The following is a 19,235-nucleotide window of genomic DNA, read 5'->3' as shown; positions in this document are numbered from 1 at the left end:
TGGATCAATTTGCTCTTTATAAAATGGCATTTCCTTAGTGTTCTATTTAATCTCCTTTTCTCCTTTGTTTGAGTCAAGATGTGAAGTTTATCACATTGGTATAATGTAATTTTTTTCTCATTCTAATGATGCTGATTTCCTATTTTCTTCTTTCTGAGTTATGATCCCTAGAGATTTTACTTATTTTTAATTGTCACTTTTTATGTTCAAGTGCTGCATATATATTATCTGTGAGTTGATATCTTTAATGCTTGGTTTAAAGGCAAGGCTTCCCCCTTCACTAGCAGACAACCTCTACATAAAAGTTGTGAAATGCATGCCTAAGCACTTCCCTAAACATAGGGATGATTTTTTGAATCAGAGTCATCAGATCTGTTTCTTCCATACACAAGCTCTTTGCTACTGTCACATATGCTATTTACATGTAGGTTCTGGCATCCTTAAGAGCTCACTACATGCTGTTCTGGTCTTTTATGCCTATGAAATACTTTCTGAAAACCTAGTGATTGCTTAAATAGTCATAATTAGGTTAAAAAGCCTTCCTTGTAGAAGTGTGAAAGCCCAAGTTAGAGGAATTAAGTACATGAACTCTTCCTGGGATATGAGATCTAATATCTGGTACATCAGCTATGTTAGAGTACTCTCTACCACTGGGAACATAAATGTAGAAGAGACTTACAAACTGGTTCATCAAAAGGGTTCCCCCTGCCACTACTGCATGCTCTCACCATATGCATCTTCTTTGTGGCCTTATCAGGCTGTTTCAAATTAATTCAGGCTGGGTTTTCCCCATCATATGTCCTTTCCCTCCTAATGACAGGAGGTTATGGACTCTCCATCCCTGGAGCTGTTCAAGACCAGTCTGGATGGGGCTCTGAGTATCCTGGTCTAGTGGAAGATATTCCTGCCCATGGCAGAGGGTTGGAACTGGGTGATCTTTAAGGTCCTTTCCAACCCAAACCATTCCTGGATTCTGTGATGTTCCAGAAACTCAGTTTTCCCATCTGTAAACTAAAGACTTTGCTTTCTTTCATAAAGATCTCTAAGATGTACTGGTCAAAAGTATTGCACAAGGGTTATGGTTGTGATGGTCCATTAATGCTCTTACTATATATGTTTATGTACTTACGGTATTTATTTTACTCAGAAGAGCTAAAGTAGTAGACTAAAATCACTAGTTCTAGTCCTTACCAACAGATGACTGAAAACACATGCTTCAAAATAAGTACATGTGAATTGTCACTATCATCCATGGGATAATTCCCTTGGCACAGCGAGGGATTCAAACATTTGGGCTATCTTTGTGTCTCTTACAAGTCCAAAATTAATTTGTCTTGATGTTTATTTTCATTTATTAAGAGTTTTGGCACATATTTTTGTGTTTATGTGTATTCTGTAACACAACACATACCAAGAAAGCCTCCAAGTGCAGAGTCCCAGTGACATAATGTTTCTTTAGGAAAGAACTGTGCTATGTGTGGTGTCTGTATCATGCAATATGAGCATATTATGGCAAGCCTGAATATTTATGAGGTGCAGGAGTGTTAACTGATCTATATATATTAAAAAAAAATAAAATAAAATCAGGCATAAAGCATTCCAAAGCTCAGTAGAGTTTTGTTAACTTATAAACCACAACTCAATCTTTTTTTCGTTTCAACTGTTTCTCATTAAAAAGAGCCTCTCAATTGTTTTGCTTGAAAGAATTTACAGAAAATTCACACCCTGAGTTTCCTCAGTGCTAATCATTTTCACTCCTATTTGAGGACTCCATGCAGCAAGAAAATAAATAGTTTTTGAGTCTGTGATTTGTTTTGGTTTTTTAATAGGAAGATAACTTGTGAATTCTATCACCTTTTCAAGCTCTAAATATTGGCTGGGGAATATGTGGCAACAAAATGATCTGATTTTACTTACAATGTGATTGCTTAAGGCTGCAAAGTAGAGAAATCTATACAAAAAAGACTTAAAGCATGGTTTCCTACTCAGATTTTTAGGAAAGGATTGATCAATATGGCCCTTTAGTGTGCTCTTCCCAAAAAATGTGTGTTACAGTTCTTATATTTACTGCTTTTCTGCAAATGAAACTCAAACCTTACGTTATACTACATTAACAATTATCAAAGCTGGTATATTCTTAAAATAGATTTTATTGTGGCACTGCTGTGTTTAATCTACTCCATAAAGAGCTGCTCTTTTAAAGGATAAGCACCTACAATTTTTAATGGAATCTGTTTATTTGTTAGAAACTTGTTTGAGTAAATTTTTAGTTATTCACTAGGCATTACAGTATAATTGTTTTGACTGAACACTTAGTAAATAATAGCCTGGTCTATATTCTCCATGTTTATTGGTTATCTTTTTCAGGTTTTGTTTTTGTGTGTTTGTTTAGCATTTGTGCCTTTTTTCTTTTTTTTTTTTTTCCTGATCACAGTCATCTCCAATTTTGTTAACTGTTCATTACACTTTGCAACCAGATGGTTTTCCTGTGAGATCAATAGTTCATCTGGTTGAAGCTGGCTAACTATAGCTCATTTGGAAGCCAAAGTGGTTAGTCTTCAGATGACCAGATGTGGCTAGCAGAAGTTTTCCTTCTTAGGATCCTTCATATGTTTCAAGGGCTAGGAACTGGGTCAGCGAGAATCTTTGTGATGTGGACTTTGACCTTAGGGATCTCACTGATGACCATGAATGAAATAGAGACTCTGAGCAACTTTGAAACAGCTGCACTGACTTGGCTTGAATAGTCTGTGAATATCTAAAATGGAGGAATTGATTTTCTACTCTGAATGGTTTTGCTCCAATCCACATAGAGCCAGGATCTCAGCTTTTCTCCTATACCAGGACTGGTTTAAGAGCACAGAGATGCTGTTGCTTTCTAGGTCAGCTTTTATGGGAGTTTTATATGAATTATGGAATAGTTTTGTGAGGCCACAACTGTGATTACAGGTTTAATGATGCTTTAAACAAACAAAAATATAATGACGTTCATCAGTGTAAAACAGGAGCTTCCTGCAGGGAAACACCAATAAATGTGACTTCGCGGCAGGGTTACAGACCTGGCCGGCAGCCAGCAGTAATCAGCACAACACCCAGACCTTGTATGTTAACTTAATTAGAGCCCAGCGCAAGCAACAGCCAGACAGTTTGCTGTGAGGGATCACTGCCAGTGTGGCACAGAGTCCCTGCATTTAAAAGTTACCTACCTGATCCATGGCTTTAGGTAGTACGAGGCTGGGAATTTCACAGTCAGTTTAGCCTCTTGCTGTGACTCACAACAACCTCACATTTGTCAGGGAAGTTCAGCTGGATGTGACACTCTTCATATGACACTGGGGGCACTCACCTCTCCTGTATAATCTCACTATAGATCCTTACCTCAGTTGGGGTCTCTACAACAAATGATTGTCATTTGTGCTATTTGCAGTACTAATTCAGCTGCAGAAAGAATAGTCTTAAATTCTATTTGGTGTTTTCTGTCTCTTTCTGAGAAAGTTCTGAGTGGCTCCACTAATGACCCTTGTTAAGACGATGTCTATGTTTATATTCCAGGTGTAAGTGTGCAACTTGCTCTCAGGAGATTGAGATGCTCTCAGGCATTTCTACACTGCCTGCAGAGCCACCAAACTTGCAGACACAGGCCATATTCCTTAACTGTTCTTGTAAAAGAACAACTAATGCCTGCTTCTGCCCCTCACAGGATTTACATCTGCAGCACCGTGCCATGATGTGTTCTGATGTGTCTTCTAGGGATTTGTGTCATGTATGGAACAGTACCGAAGAGTTGGGCAGGAGCTGTATGCTTCTCTGTACAAGGACCATGTACAGGTAAAGGACAGGAGTATTGGGCAACAGCTTTCTGTTGTTGAAAGGTTACTCTTGGACTTGCCCTGAGAAACTGAGAATTGTAGAAGTGAGATCAATATTGTGCCTAAAGAATTGATGAGAGTTGATGAGTTAACACTTCTCTCCTGACATTACTGCTGAAGTGTGATACTGCATCACTCAGCAATCAGACTCCCCACTTCATTTTCAGGACCTTTTTTTTAACTTTTTTTAATTTAATTATTCAACTCTTCCAATGGCAGAAATGAAAGTGAGAACTTTGACCTTTCATTTTTTTTTTCCTTTAGTAGCCAGTAAAATTTTTTAAATAGATCTCAAGCTCGTAGACAGTAAAACATCACAGGTATGTTTCTGTTTCAGGTTTGGCTATCAGGGACCAACAAAGTTTTGCCTCTTAGAAATGCTCACCTCTTCTCTCCTTTAAACTGATATGTTAGTGCTTCCTAACTCCTTGCACACAGCCTAAATAGAAAGAACTAAGTTTATGGCTTGCTCAAAGGGAGCATAGTACACTTACAACTGAATCATTCAGACTGTTTTCAGTGAACCCAGTTGTTGCCATTTGTCACACATGTTTACCAGAAAAATAATAGAGTGAATAAAATCCTCTGTGATGCAGTTCTCCTGGCTCACTGCTTTTGAGCTGGAAATTTAATGTTTTCAAGTTTGTGACAGTCTTTTCTTGTCACTGTATTGTCTATTCAGACTATCATTATTTTATCACTACTAACGTCTCCTGCAGCACACTTCCAGTGGTCAGTTGGGCTTGTGTTTGTTAGTTCTGCAGCACTGTCTCTGCAGTGGTCCCATCTGGTGAATTGGGTAGATCCCTCTGAATCACTGAGGTGGTGCCACTGATGGCTGAGAGGAGGGAAGTGTCCAAAAATTGACACAAAGTGGTTCTGTCCCGCAGATGCAGCAGTGTGCTTACAGCAAAGCAGCCAAGGACTGGATGATACTTGAGGAGCAACTTTTCTACAGAGGGGGCCCATGGAGAGATGCTTCACGATCATTAGAGCCACGATGGATTCTTGATTGTTACGAGGGGCCCTCACGAATGAGGAGGAGGATTCAACATGTGAACACCCACGTGGCAACGATGCGAATGAGGAGTGAGGTAGAACGCTTTAGAAAGCTTTAGCAGGAGGTGCACCATGTCTGTGACAGTTGCTGGTGACTTTATAGAATGAGAGAAACATTGAGGTTAGAAAAGCCCTTCCAAAGCATGGAGTCCAACCTTTGACAACTATGTGCATCTCTTTCCTCTGGTTCTCATCACCTGACTCCTGAATATGCTGTTCCATGTGCAGAGAACCCACTGAAGGGGTCTGGTTTTGGGGGATAAGAAGGGCTGCAAATATTGAACAGCAACAGAATGATTTTTTTTTCCTCTTTTCTTGTACAAAATCTCCCCAGACAGGTGACAGTATAAACTGTCTGTACTTTTCTGCTAGTAGTATCTCCATGATATAGTGCTTCCCAATGTATGCAGCAGAGTCCAGATAGAAGGCTACACTGTCCTGTTATTCATATGCTTACTAGTGCTACTAAAAGTGGTGAATGGCCAAAAGGGAAATAAGGTGGTTTAAGCTAAGATTGAACTGTAAATGTGGGGTATTTACTACTGTCTGTTTCTCTAATGTCAAAATACCAAATCCTATCAATGAAAGGCTGAAGCATTTTAATATAAGGTGTCCATATATAAGGCATCTTTTGTGCTGCTTGGATTCTGGCAGTTTTTCTGTATACTGAATAGTATGACTTTCATAATATAACTGTCCTCATGCACAATCTTGTTTGGAAAGATAACAATTCTTAATTGATGACATTTGTTCCTTTGGGTTCCTTTCCAGTGATATTTATTTGAATTTCCAAGGCATTTATTTGCAACATAGTTCTAAATCTGTGTTTTTCTCTGCCAACAAGGTTCTGAGTTACGCTTACCTATCTGCGTGTTCCACTCCAGTCACACCTGATCTCTTTTCAGGTTCTTCTAGGAAACAGAAAGGAAACAACATCCCCCACTGAAATGAATCCAGGTAACCTTTTAGGACTACATTGCTTCATCAAGACAGTGAACATAAACAGACAAAGATAATTGGAATTAGGGTATGGAATTCTAGGTCACAATTTAATCCAGCAAAAAGAAAACCTTACTGTTGGTGCTCTGGGCTAAAATGTCGCTGTAACATCTGTGGCAAAACTGATGAAACTTCATAGGTGATATATCAACTGTCTTCAGAATTTGCTGTTCTCTTGTTGCCACCTGAAAGATCTAAAGCAGAAAAGCTATTTTGAAGTGTAAGCTTTGGGCACTTGTGGGCACCTAGAAAGCTCCCAATTGCTTAAACTTAGAAGAATTGCTTTTGGAAATGTGCAATATTACATGCTTTTTACTGTGAAAGGGCCTAGCAAACTCACGAGTGGAGCTCATTGTTTTAAATTTCAAATAAGATGGAAGCACTCTGTAGTTTCTGCATGAAACAGTTACAGTTTGCCTTAATAAGAAGGCTGATTGGGCCTTTTCTGTCTGCGTGCATTTCATGAGTTTTCAGAACTTGGGACATGGCTTGGGTGAGATACAAGTGGGTTGTCTTTGTGTTTTCTGAAGATCCTGTTCAGTCCATGTCCCTAAAAGACTACCATTTAAATTTTTTCCTGATTTTCTAATCTGTGATTATAAGGATTTTGTTTGAATTAGGACTGACTGCATGTATCTGTCTTTGGTTCCCTGAAATAAGCATCCTTCTTCAGCAGTCACAGATTTTAATTCTCTTGCCTGTTTTTTGCAGATAAATAATTCTATTTCCCAAGGTAGAATAGATTGAGTGAAAGACTAAATTGCAAATGCTTTTGGTGTCATCCGGCTGCCACTAAAACCGCAATCTCTTTTATACTGATGTAGGAGAGCTGATGTTAAATGGAGCAGAGAGGGACATGGATCAGAAGGGACTGGATTGTGACCAGCTAACATTCTTCCCAGCTCTACATGAAAGTTTCCATTCAGAAGACTTCTTGGAACTGTGTGTGGAGAGACAAATTATATTGCAGGAGTTTGCAGAGAGTGAAAAGGTAGGAAAATGAGCTAGAAATTTTTCTCTGGGAACATGGCATTTTAGAGGGTGATATGGAGGCCTATCTGTTCCTTTCAGTTCTGGGTTCAGGTGGATTCAGGCTACAGCACACATCATTACTCTTTTTCCTCAGAGGAAATACAGTTTTCCAGTTGCTGTATGAACTCCTGTACAAACTTTTCTTAAAGAGCAATTAACATTAATTCCTTGAAGTAAGAGAAAAAAATTTGGGCATGGCAAGCAAGATACTTTCGTATGAGATACTATTGTCTGAATTTGCCTAAGATATGGCAAATTCTGAGACTCTGAGAATTTCTGTGCTGCTCTACAACCTTTACTCAAGCTCAGAGCAATGCCTAAATCAAATTTATTTATAACCTCTGGAAGAGTATGCCAGTTTTGGATAGGTTGCTAGTTCAGTGATGTTTACAGTGATGTCTTCCTGAAAAATACCAGAAAATGTTTCCTTTCTCTTTTCACATGTCTGTCTGTCTATCTCCCCATGAGTACTGGACAAATTCTTCCCTCTAAGACCATGGAAACTTTCCATGCTTCCTCTTTGATGCTTCCATCATGTGTTCTCTATTCAAAACATTTCTGTTCCTTCTTAGCTCTTGTACTGGACTGAATGCCCTTCACCAAGGTTTCTTCTCAAAATAAGGAGGAGGCTTAAGGTTCAGGAACACTGAAGGAAGAGATGAGTTGTGGAGTAAATAAGGGTGACTCTTTGGAAGATGGTAGCTTTGATGTTGTCAATTTAATTGAGGCATCAGTGACATTGACAACCTGGCCTCATTCCCTGATCTTTCGCAGTGTACCTGTCTCTTTCAGTGGCATCATTCCCTCAGTGGCCCAGGAGTTAGCATCCCATAGTGGAAGCCAAATACTCAGTATTTAAACTCAGACATAAGAGTGCTGTGATAGTACATAGATGTAGAAATAGCTGTTTTATTAAAATATCTCAATACCTGATATCAGATTTTCTTACCAATATCAGATTGCCTAATGCTTTGCCAGTGGCTAAGGGGTCACAATTGTGGTATCTAATATGACTTTGTCTCAGAGTTCTCGGTGCAATGTGTTTTTGTAACAGAATTTATTCCTCTGCCCCTCCCCCTTTTTCCCCTTCCTCCCCATACCTCTCCCCAGCAGAAGGAGACAGGCATGAAAATGTGAGGCATGATTTCCACGCACTGATCTCATTTTGAGCCTTCAGGCTGTCTGTCTCTTCTCCATGTAACTCTGCAGGAAGCCATCAGAAATGCCAGGCATGTTTTTTTCCAGCAGCAGTCCCTGCCTTGCCGAGCTGACAGAAGTATTAACAAATGCAGCAGGGGGTGACATTAGCTGTCCTGTGCTCACTTAGTGCACCGCGGTCCTGCCTTGTCGGTGGCTGCCTTCTGAGCTGTTTGCACTTTAAACAGGCAACTGGAGCCATTTTATTTCCTGCAGTGCTCAGAAGTCATCCACTGTGTGTGTGTGTGTCAGTGTGTGTCAGCGTGTGTGTGTTTGAGTGAATGTGCTCCCTTGTACATATGAATGAACAGAGCAATCAAAAGATGTAGGGCTTTGGGCAATAACTTAGAAGGTAATTATTCAATTATTTTATGTCATGTTTGCTTCATTGATTAATGATTCTAGTAGCCTGTGAACTGGGTTTTGATCTGTTTTGACAGAAAAGGAAAGTTTTTGTTTTATTTATGATAATTTCAAGCTCCTCAGTCTTTTAATGCAAGACTGAAGGTACAAGATTTGAAGGTACAGCACTGTCCTGGTGGAGATTCTGTAGTACAACTCAGATCTTTGTTACTCATCAGCAATAATACAAGTCATATTCTTCAAATGAAAAAAAACTTACTCAGCTCAGGGGCTCTTGTATTTCAAATAATGCAGATCTATTTGATAATAGTAAAAATTTGAAGAAATAAAATAAAATTGAAGAAAGGTATTGACACTATTGACTTTTTGTATTTGGAAGGCACAGAATACTTAGGCTTACAGTTTAAAGTTTGTGAAAGAGATGTATGTGCTCTTCCTCTTCAACAAGGTCTGTTAACGTGCCCTGGTTCTGCCTTAGGCAGAATAGCAAAGTGTTTATTTGTGCTATACCATATTAGTGATCATAAGCAGGCCTCTTTCATGATCCATGTGCCTCCTATACCCATACACATGATCTCTGGGTTTGCTGAGGTGGATTTCTTAGAAGCCTGCATTTCACTTTTGTGTCTGTGGAGCTGCTTCATGCAACTGCCTGATCTTTCAATATTCAGTTACCTTCCTTTTGGGAAGAAGCAATCTTTTTCCTATTTAATTACTTCAGGAAACCATGTGGTTTGCTAATGTGAGCAGAATTCCCCAGTATTCTCAGTGCAAGCATACATGTCTCTAACCACGTAATGGCAGGCACTCCAGTTCAGAGTTCTGTGCTTGGCATATCCCTGCAGAGACAGGCATTCCTGTGGGAGAGGTGATGGAAAAATGCTACCTTCCTCTTAGAAATCATTTAGAGGGGAAAGAGATTGAAGAGATTTTCATGAAAAATTACCCACAGAAATCTCCCAGGACTTTTTTTTTTCCCCCCTTAAACCCAGAATGAACAACCTTTTGTGTCCGCTAAGGGATTTCAAAATGCAGCACCCTATTTGTTGGTAAAATAATTGCTTTTCAGTAAAGTATTTAAGTGTGGAAGCAAGATTTTATTTCATTTACTTATGTATTTAATATTTGTGTTATCTTAACATCAAAGAGTAAAAGCTTGTGAAGCTGTGCAGGTCTGTTTCAGCTGATGTTAGTTAGACCATGTGTAGTTTGGGATGGCAAGGAAGGCTGTAGATTTGACTCCAGAAACAGTGAGGTGAGGAACAAAGGCAAAGAGCAAAGGAGAACCATACTTACTCTCCATATTATCATATAGTCTTTAAATGATCTAGTAAAACCAATGCCATTTCTGGGTCAATTTTGCATGCCCCATAAAATAATACAGTCTTACAAAATTTGGTAGAGATAAGTTCAGTGATCTTATCTCTTAAGAGAAAAATTGATTTTGTGATACTTCTCATACTTGTCAGTCCGTTCTCTTAAGAACAATTGCATTACATTTCTGAAACAGGAAAGTTCTCCTGTTATGTAAATGAGGTATTTACATAATCCCTTGTATGTAGCCCTCTGATCCTTGCAGCTTCTGATGGACTAAGCTTGCAAAATCTTGCACTCATTTCTGGATTCTGTGAATCCAGAATTGTGCTAATTCACAGAGGAGCTCAGCAGTGAGTAGTTTCCTTAGCATGTAAGGTAGTACTAGTGTTTTAAGATTTTTGGGAGCAATATTTTTGAGGCTGGGCTAATAGATGATTAGCTACTGCCCCCTTCCTGGGAACAGAGAAGGTATTGATTGAAAGTTCTGGTTGAAAATGGGCACAACACTGAGTTGACCTTGATCCTCCCAGTTAACTGTACTAACCAGTGGACTTAGATTTTTGGATCTGAGTATATATAGAATATTTTATGAGCAGACAAAAATAAGAAACTCCATGCTTCTAAATGTAAGGGAAGCTCTTTGCAATGAACCACTGCTTGATTTAAAATCAGAACTTTAAAGTTTTCTGCAGGCCACACCATTTTCCAATCTCTAAATTATTTTTTTTACTTTCTGCACCATCTGTCAGCCATAGAAAATGTTCCAGAAAAGAAGACTTTCTTTCCTTTATCAAAAGTGGTCAATTCCCAAGAACACTTTCTATGTACAGACATATATGATAAACAAAATACTTTGTTGAAAAATTCCCCATGTTCCTAAATTGTGTTTTAGAAATTCCTCTATTTTAAGGGCCAAGTTAGTTTATTTGCAAGTGAAAACAAGAAATTGAGTCTTAGGATATCAAGGGAAATTTTTTTAAATATTCTAGAATGTTTATCTAAATCTTTAAGACAGTTAGATTGATAGACTCATATATTCTGACTGGACTTCTGTCAGCTGTACTGTGATTTTGTGACTTCATCCCTGTGAACCTGCCAATCAATATGGCAGGTTTTTTGGTACAAACATCTGTTCTGCATCACTGGCTCTGGCTCCCTGCTGCCTCTGTCCTCCTGTGTTACCAGCTCCTGGCCTTACTAGGCTTGCTTCTATTCTAGGTGTCTTTCAAGTGCTCCGTGGCAATTGTGCAGGGCCATACAGCACTGGAAGGGGTGCTGCTCTTTGGCAAAGAGCACTTCTATATCTGCGAGTGCTTTGTGTTATCCCCTCTGGAGGAAGTCTACTGTACTCGTCACTGCTTGTCCAGGTGAGTCTTTCTATTTCCCTTTTGTGGTAGTTTGGCAAAAAAAACCCAAAATACCACACCTTTCCCTTTCCCTCCCCTCAGTTTTGGCACATGGATATCTTGAATTTGCACAGATTTTGTGGGGATTTCAAGCAGAATATCTCAGCAAGAAATTTGCCATCCTTTCCATTTGTTAAACATACTGTTTAACTAACGTAGGTGCTTGTTCACAGGCTTTGGGGGTGCCATGAGAGCAGCCATTTCAACAGATGGAGGTGGTGGATAGTCTCATACATACATTGCTGGTTTTGAGTTATGTTATAGTGTTGTTAAAGTTTCTTTCTGAATAACTCACATCTTTTATTCATATGGAACAATTAGTGCTAGAGCCCTTAGCTTTGTTGTCTCATAAGTTTTTTGTTTGTTTCTCCAAGACAGAATAGTAATTAATATTTGGCACATTGCTATCATCTCTTGACTCATTATTTATTGAAAGTGATCAATATTGAAAATGATTCTTGATCTATTAGACCAAGCTCTTTGTGCATATTTTGTGTTCATGTGCAAAGTCCAGTGGGACAGTGAGTAGCTCAGCATTTTTATTCCCTGTCTGCTCTGCGTCTGAATCTTACTAAGTCTAATATCAGTCAATCTGATCAAGTGACTTAAGGATATATTGGACTGGATCTGGTTAAAGCTTAGGTTGATTTCTTAAGGGATTTTCCGTGGGCTAGGCTGTTGACTGCAATTCTAGTACGTATATACAACTAAAATAATAATTAATTAATTAATTATTAATTGCAAGTAATTGCTGTTTACAGTAGCTGTGTGTCCATATGATGCTTACCCTTGACCTGGGCTTTCAGGTTCTCTCAACAAGTTTCTTCCCTTGCTGATTCTCATACTTCAGTGTGTGCAAAACATTGCTATCTGCCTATTTGCATGTATTAAAATAACTCCAAACCTGCCCTTAGCCTCCACATGCTCTTTATTTGGGTAACTAGTATAAAATCTGCCTTTTATATTTAGCTTTATTTATTTAGCTTTGTTTTCAGTTTATGTATGCCCCAGTTGTTCTTAATACCTCTTGGTATTATTTTTCTTTAGTGCAGGACTTCGATATTCAAGAGGGCTCTCCAGGTCTTTTTTGTTTCAAATTAATTTCTTTTGTTTATATTTCTCCTCCAGAATCAGTGATCCATTTTTTTTCAACTTATGTCATAAAGATCATGCTGTGGGAGACCAGATGTGTTCCCGTTATTTGTATCACGATATCAAAGAGATTCATCTGATGCGCTTTCTCCTGCAGGTAGGAATTAACATGCTCAGTCATTTGAGGGAAAACAGCAGTAATGACATGAGACTGAAAACCACTTGCTCAGTTTTCAGTAAGACTGCTGATATTTTTTTGCTTGAGTATCAGGATGCTTTTGGTCCCATCATTGTTTCATTAGCCTGTGCTAATACAAACTCCTTTCTATACTCACTACAATATTTAAGCACCCTGAGTAGAGTGATTGACTTATTAATTGTTGGGCTAACATTACTCACACAGTGTTTTTGAAAATTAGACTTGAAATTAATGTTCTTTATTTTTATGGATGATACCACTAAGCGGCTGACTTCCCTTAACATTCAGGTCCCAAAAGACTTCAGTAGTCATGGCATCAGTGTACTATGGGTTACTAACACACTAACCCTGGGCCTCTTGGAATAACTTTCAAGTTGTGCATGTGGTTCAATAAAAGAGCCATAAGCCAAAGAAGAGGATTCTGTGCCTGTAGCTGTAATACCCAGGAACTACTCATCACCAGGGGCCTTGGTACCCTTTCAATTTTGTCTCATTTAGGTGAACCTGTGAGGAGAATCACAGAAGAGTTGTAACTAGAGCTTCTTGCAACACCAGACCCTGTACTTGCTTTAGAGGGTTTTGGTACAGCCTAAGGAGTAATTCACATATTTGACCAAAATATGAAGTTTTGAAGCAGCTGTAACTAGTTACTTGTTATTTTTGAATCCATTTTTGGAAGGTTGAGATTAAGCAGGGAATTACAAAATCATCCAGGAGCTAGCCCTGTTTTATTTCATATTTAATTATGTATGCAAACTGGGCAATTTTGGTAGGTGATACTTCAGTATACAGTATATTGCAATGGTTAGGTCACTCACCAAGCAGGTACAGGAACGTAAGTCATGTTCTGAGTAAGTGTATGAGTAACTTAGTAAGCTTACTAAGGTGATCAGCCTGAGCAGAATTGGCACCTCTTCTGTTTGGGGGATAGCAATAAAGTTGCCAGCAGAAGACTTCCAACTACTCATATATTCACATTTGTGTAAGCATGGATTTTTTTCAAACATGCAAAATAGAATTTTTTAGTGTGATCCAAAGTGAAAAATGGAGATGAGTAGAAACAGTCCTTGAGTGGGCCTGGGGCAAAGACTGAGCTTGTTGGTTTGAGGGGTTTTGTGGTTTGGTGGTTTTTATTATTGTTCCATGGTTTTTTGTTGTTATTACAGGGTTGTTTTGTTCAGCTAATGAACTAAAAACTCAGGTATCTGTATCAGGCTTGTGCTGGGACTCTATGCCACAAACTTCTTTGAAAAAAATATTTGAAAAAGAGGAAAGCTGATTCCTTGTGCTTTTGCTGCAGGACAGGTAGATCAGCTACTTAGGCACATGCACAGGGCAAAGCATTGGCCCAGTTGTAACGGCAACACTTGAGCAGACCTTGTTTGTAAAGCTGAGCTTCAGAGCAAATGCTGCAAGCTGTTTATTGTCATAGCTGCTCTCATACTACCTTTCTGCTTTATATTTTTTCTGTGAATCATGTATGGACCACCTGCCATCAGAGTGTTTCTCTAGGTTTGTATTGCACCTGCCACATTTGACTGAAACTCATGTCTGGGTTCCCAGACACTACATGTTATTTATAGTTTTACTTGAATGACTTGGGGGGAAAAGGGCCTCTCACTAAGTAAATAATAGGATTGTATTCAAATGCCCAGCAAAACAATGTGTGGAGACATTCTGGGGTGAGGGGAAAGGGAGTGAAGTTTTCTTTCAACTTTAATTCCTCAAAGTTTTTGTTTTAAATGTCAGAAACTCCCCTTCCTCCTTTGGTGCCTCAAGTCAGGAGAAATTATGTGGCAGTTCTGTTGAGCTCTGTCTTAATTTAGAAAGCAGTATGGTTGCTTTCTAAAAGAAACTCTTATTTATAATCCCCCCTTTGTGTTGTCTTTATCACCTAGTTGGAACTTAATGCTACTACTTTCTTCTTTATCACACCGAGATTTCACAATGAAATTGTTATCTGAAGTTTGGTTTTGCTTCAAAGAAGTGTTTGACCTCATAGTCACTGAGTAGGACCACCCCTACGCTTGAAGAAATTTAGAATATTCAGCATATTTTGCTTTAGTTCTGCACATTTGTCTAAAACGTCAAGGTTTGTTATTTTTAAAGCCCTGAAGACAGGCCATGATGGACACTTTGCAGCACTAGGCTTTGCTCTGCAGATCCTCACCCTGTAAATTATTTACCTTTCCAGGAGATCGCCTTGGAAATATTCTTCAAAAATGGTTACTCCAGATTTCTTGTCTTCCATGACAGTGACCGAAATAAGATATTTAAAAGGTAATGACTAGCACACAATAACATGGGAATGCTCCTGGTGATACTCCTGGTATACCACCCTTATTTATCCTGGTGCCAGGTTTTTGTGGTGGGCTGCAGGAGCTTTATTTTACATTTTTTCCTTAAGCTTTAATGGGTTACAGTTTAGCTGTGAAGTTTTCCTTGTGCTGACCTGTGAACTCTTTGGAGCATTATATAGCCATTGACTTATCAAGGAATCTAATGTTTAGGGCTTTTCTAGCACCCAGTGGTGTGTTGTGCCCCTGCACCCCAGGAAATTTTGACTGTATCTGTTTTCCTTCCTCCCACTGAGATGAGGGCCACGTCCACCTCACCTCACAGTACTGGGTGAAAGAAGGTTTCTTCCTGCTTTCTTCCAGCCCACATAGTATCACTAGATTCTTTAGGAGTAATGTATTTTTGTTTATCTGGCTTTGTAGAGTTAACTTTAAAAAGGGCATTTAAAAAAAATACTCTCCTTATGTGCTCATCTTGTTTAAAGGAACTTGAATGTAAGACTATGAAGTGATTCCTTTGCACTTAGTTTTCTTGCATGTTTTTGTGTACTGCAGTTCTAGCCATTATATCAGGACTGCATTCACTGGCTTTTACACAGGAAAATCCACTTCAGTACTACTGCTTCCTGTACTAAATTCTGCAGCCCAAACTGAACATTGGTACTGTTAATTTCTAAACAATCATAGCAATTCCTTCTGCTCCTGAAATCTCTGAAAAATCCCTATTGTAGTATTGTATTAAAAAGTCACTGCAGATTTATCTGTTCTTCCTTTCCAAACAGGCTGCATAATGTGGCTACTTATCACCAGGATCTGCCACAGAGTCAGCCCTTGTCTTTGCTGTCTTTGAGTTCTGATAAGTATCTCTTGGGGAATCTTTCAGAGGCAGTTAAGACAAGGTTGATCCTCAGCTGAAGGTTGGCCAAAACTATATATTTCAAGGGTATAGTTCATCTGGTATCATAAACTCACAGCAAATGTAAATATGAATGGTTGAGACAAGGTTTGGTGCTCTTTCTGCCATTCTTGCTAAATAAATGTCTCAATGGGTTCTTATTTTCGTGAGTTTTATAGCACCTTAAACCATAAAGTCCATAACCCTGTATGTAAATTCAAAGTCCTGTTGGGGAAAGAAACAGCATTTATCCAGCCCATAGCAACTCCTTAATATTAGATGTGTGCTTTTGCCTGTTTTCTTCCAGCTTTGTCCTAGGTTAGAGTCTCAGGGCAGCACTGTGGCTTCCTGAAGAAAGTTGGGAGAACATAGCAGTTACATAGATACGTAATGTGTCCTAATAACCATTTGCATAACTGTGCATCACTATAATGTGACTTTTCATATCTCCTATAGATTTTGCTCTTTCCAGCCTGCTTTGAAGTCAAAGGGGATAACAGAAGAATCCCTAAATATAAGGTAAAACATAGGAAGCATTGGATAACTGTAATATGTGCAATTATGTGAATAAGTAGCACCTTAAAAAAAGCCTATAGAAACATACCTATTTGTATCCTTCCTTTTAAAGATTCAAAGGTGTTGCCAGAACTTCAAAGAGAATTCTAGCATACTTCCTGACATTATGAAGATGCGTGTCAAAAAGCTGACTGTGCATGGATGGTTAATATTTTTTACCTCCTTAATATCACTTTATTGGTAATCTCTACACAGATGGTTACTGTGGGAAGAGACAGTAAGGACAGAGCTAATCCATAATGCTTTTGCATTATTGTTTTGCATTTTGCATTACCTCTTCATTGCATGCTTAGGGTAGACAGTGATGTACACATGGATGTTTTAGTATGTTGTATTAGCTGCACAATGGAGATTCTAACTTGTCCCTGAGATTTACCATTGCATGAAAAACATTTTCTCCCACTGCAAGGCGCTTGAGAGAATGTTTCATGCATGCCATGAGTTACTGTGACTTTTCTCCATTTGGATATCTGGGGAACACAGCCCTAAGTGCCTAATTGAAGTCCTCTGAAATGTTTACTGAGACTGGAATTCTGTTGAGACCTGAGGTGCACATTGAGTTGTTGTAGCCTGTGTGAGCTATTTTAATTTTTAGTCTACCCGTTGCAGGTCATTACCTATCTAGTAAGTGAGCATTTTCACCCCTGAGCTCCAGTCATCAGCTGGCTAAAAGCATCAGTGCAGAACCAGCTCCTGCTAGAGCCTAACCTATGCCAGAAGGTGATGGCTGGCTGTGGAGTGTGGTATCTGTTCTGTGTAAACAGTAACTCACACTAGGATTTCCTTTCCCCTGCTTGCTGGGCGCTTGAGGTGTGAATGTCTTGAGAGAAGATGCATTAGAATATCAAGAAACTTAGGCATTAACTGGGCTGGTGGTTATTGGAAGAAAGATTTGACTCATGGTTAATCCCAGAATTTGAGACAGGCTGCATGCTTAGGTCTAAAGCAGCTTGTCCTGATTCCCAGTAAGACTCTGCCTTCAGCTTTTCTCCACTGGCTGAGAGAAGCCCCTATGCAACACAACTTACTTACTCTGAGAACATGAAGGGCCTTTGGCATAGTTTTGACTGGACCATGTTAGAACATGGATTGAAATAAAATAAATGTAACATTATTATAATCACTGCCTAGGTACTGAAGCCAGAAAAGTTGTGTTAAAGTGGAAAGTTAGAGAAAAGTCCTCAGTAGGTGTGCTTCCCTTTACCAGTTAGAACTAAGGGACTAAGGACTTGAGTTTACTTTTCCCTTGTTTGAATTGTGGAGCTCTTTCAGAGTTAGAAAATTTCAAAAGCAGCACTGGGGGCTCCTTCCCCATCTAGGGGAACAATGGCCAACTTCCACAGTTTTCCAGCTTTCCCTGCCACACCTGAGACAAGGAGGCAGGCCAGACTAAATTCTTTGCCCAGACACACTATTGATAATTGCACAGTTAGGGAAAATAGCGCATGGTTTGGTGCATCATATGACATTGAGGCAATAGAATTTATGGGAAATCCCTTATCAGTTTTTGCACCTAGTCCATAGGAAATACACTAGAGTTCTGACTTCCAAGCTCTAATGTAGTCATTTAAAAAATAAAGTCCTCCTGGCACTTTATTCTTCAGTCAAATATACTTAAATGTTTGCTGTCACCATAGGTTATTATGGCCACTGCAAGTCCTTCCCATGTCGTGCTTCAGTGCTTTTATAATCTGCTCATTGCTTGTACCTGTATATTGCTGTTTGCAGGATGTCAGCACTCTTTGCCCTGAGGATGTGGTTTCAGCGAGAGAATGTTTGTGCTCAGGTGCACATGTGCATATGTACATGTCAACAGAAAGCTAAAAGTGCTGTGGGGATACCAGACCTGACTTCATCAACTCAGAACCTAATTCTTGGATCATGGAAGACAGTGACTTTTCTTCTCTTAATCACTTTAGTCACTGCTTAAGTGATAAGCCTGGGACCCTTAAAAAGAAATATTTTTCCTACCCTGTTGTGCATATATGACCCCAGGACCAGATTGTTTGATTGTTTTTATTGGCAAAATAAAATAGGGGAGGGAACAATGAGGTTATTCAAAAAGAAAAGGCTTCAATAAGCAAAACAGCAAAGGTGGAAACCACACACAGTAAAGAATAAACCTCGAAGACCCGGAAACAGGGCACATGTAATAGGGAATTTATATTGGGGTCCAATCATAAAAGAGAACTGGAAACATAACCATACATGTAAAACAGCTAACCAGCCATTAGCAAGAACTTGAAACATTACCTTATATGAAATAACTCTTACTAACATAACAACTCCCATGGTACAACAGCACTTCTGCTTGCCCTAACAGGTTTTTCTGACAGCCTTAAGTCTATGGTTCCCTCAGATCAGTTGACTCCCTACCTCTTCTCCATCTTCCTTGGAGAGAGACTCAGAGGCTGACAAAACACTATGGGTATGGACAGTTGTGCTGATTGCGTTGTGCATCTTGGAGATTGCTGCACCTAGGTATAGCACTCCAAATCCCAAAGAACCTGCAGAATCTGGCCCCTTGATGGCAACCAGGATCATTGGTTGTCTATCTCTAAGCGTTGTGTTTGTACTGCTTAGTTACTCCTGAGCATAACACTTGTGTTTGCCGAATTGGAACAGGCTCACAGTTCCTACACTGACAGTGCCTATTTGAGACTCTAAGATCTTGGTGGCAACCACCAGCAGCAAAAAGTTCCCAGGTCTTTGCCTTTTCCTCCAAATGCTATTTATTGAGACTAGTTCAACTGTGTCTTACTCTATGAAAATGAACAGAAATAATAATTGGAGCTTAGTGGTGGGAATGGCTTTACTAGAAAAACCTGTTTTTTAAAAGATCCCTTCACTGGACACTGCACACACAAAAGACCCCAAAAAGCCCAAACATGAACATGTTGTAGGGACAGGTCCATATGTAAATAGCCTTTTCTA

At 39.2% G+C, this 19,235-nt stretch overlaps 1 protein-coding gene across 4 annotated transcripts in view; it reads left to right on the top strand.

The window, feature by feature from the left end:
* WDFY4 (WDFY family member 4) overlaps window positions 1–19,235 on the top strand; it is a 134,562-nt gene that overhangs the window by 77,088 nt on the left and 38,239 nt on the right. For all 4 annotated transcript variants that reach the window (XM_086900391.1, XM_086900390.1, XM_086900392.1 and 1 more), the window contains 8 exons: window positions 3,751–3,828; window positions 4,760–4,963; window positions 5,834–5,885; window positions 6,752–6,918; window positions 11,055–11,203; window positions 12,371–12,491; window positions 14,728–14,813; window positions 16,182–16,244. In XM_086900391.1, the coding sequence (XP_086756517.1) occupies window positions 3,751–3,828; window positions 4,760–4,963; window positions 5,834–5,885; window positions 6,752–6,918; window positions 11,055–11,203; window positions 12,371–12,491; window positions 14,728–14,813; window positions 16,182–16,244 (920 nt within the window). The remainder of the gene's footprint in view (window positions 1–3,750; window positions 3,829–4,759; window positions 4,964–5,833; window positions 5,886–6,751; window positions 6,919–11,054; window positions 11,204–12,370; window positions 12,492–14,727; window positions 14,814–16,181; window positions 16,245–19,235) is intronic.

This window comes from Cyanistes caeruleus, chromosome 8, assembly GCF_971803275.1.
Source record: "Cyanistes caeruleus chromosome 8, bCyaCae1.hap1.1, whole genome shotgun sequence".
Classification (NCBI taxonomy): Eukaryota; Metazoa; Chordata; class Aves; order Passeriformes; family Paridae; genus Cyanistes; species Cyanistes caeruleus.
The sequence above is the reverse complement of the archived record's forward strand: the minus strand, read 5'-3'. Positions and strand labels throughout refer to the sequence as shown.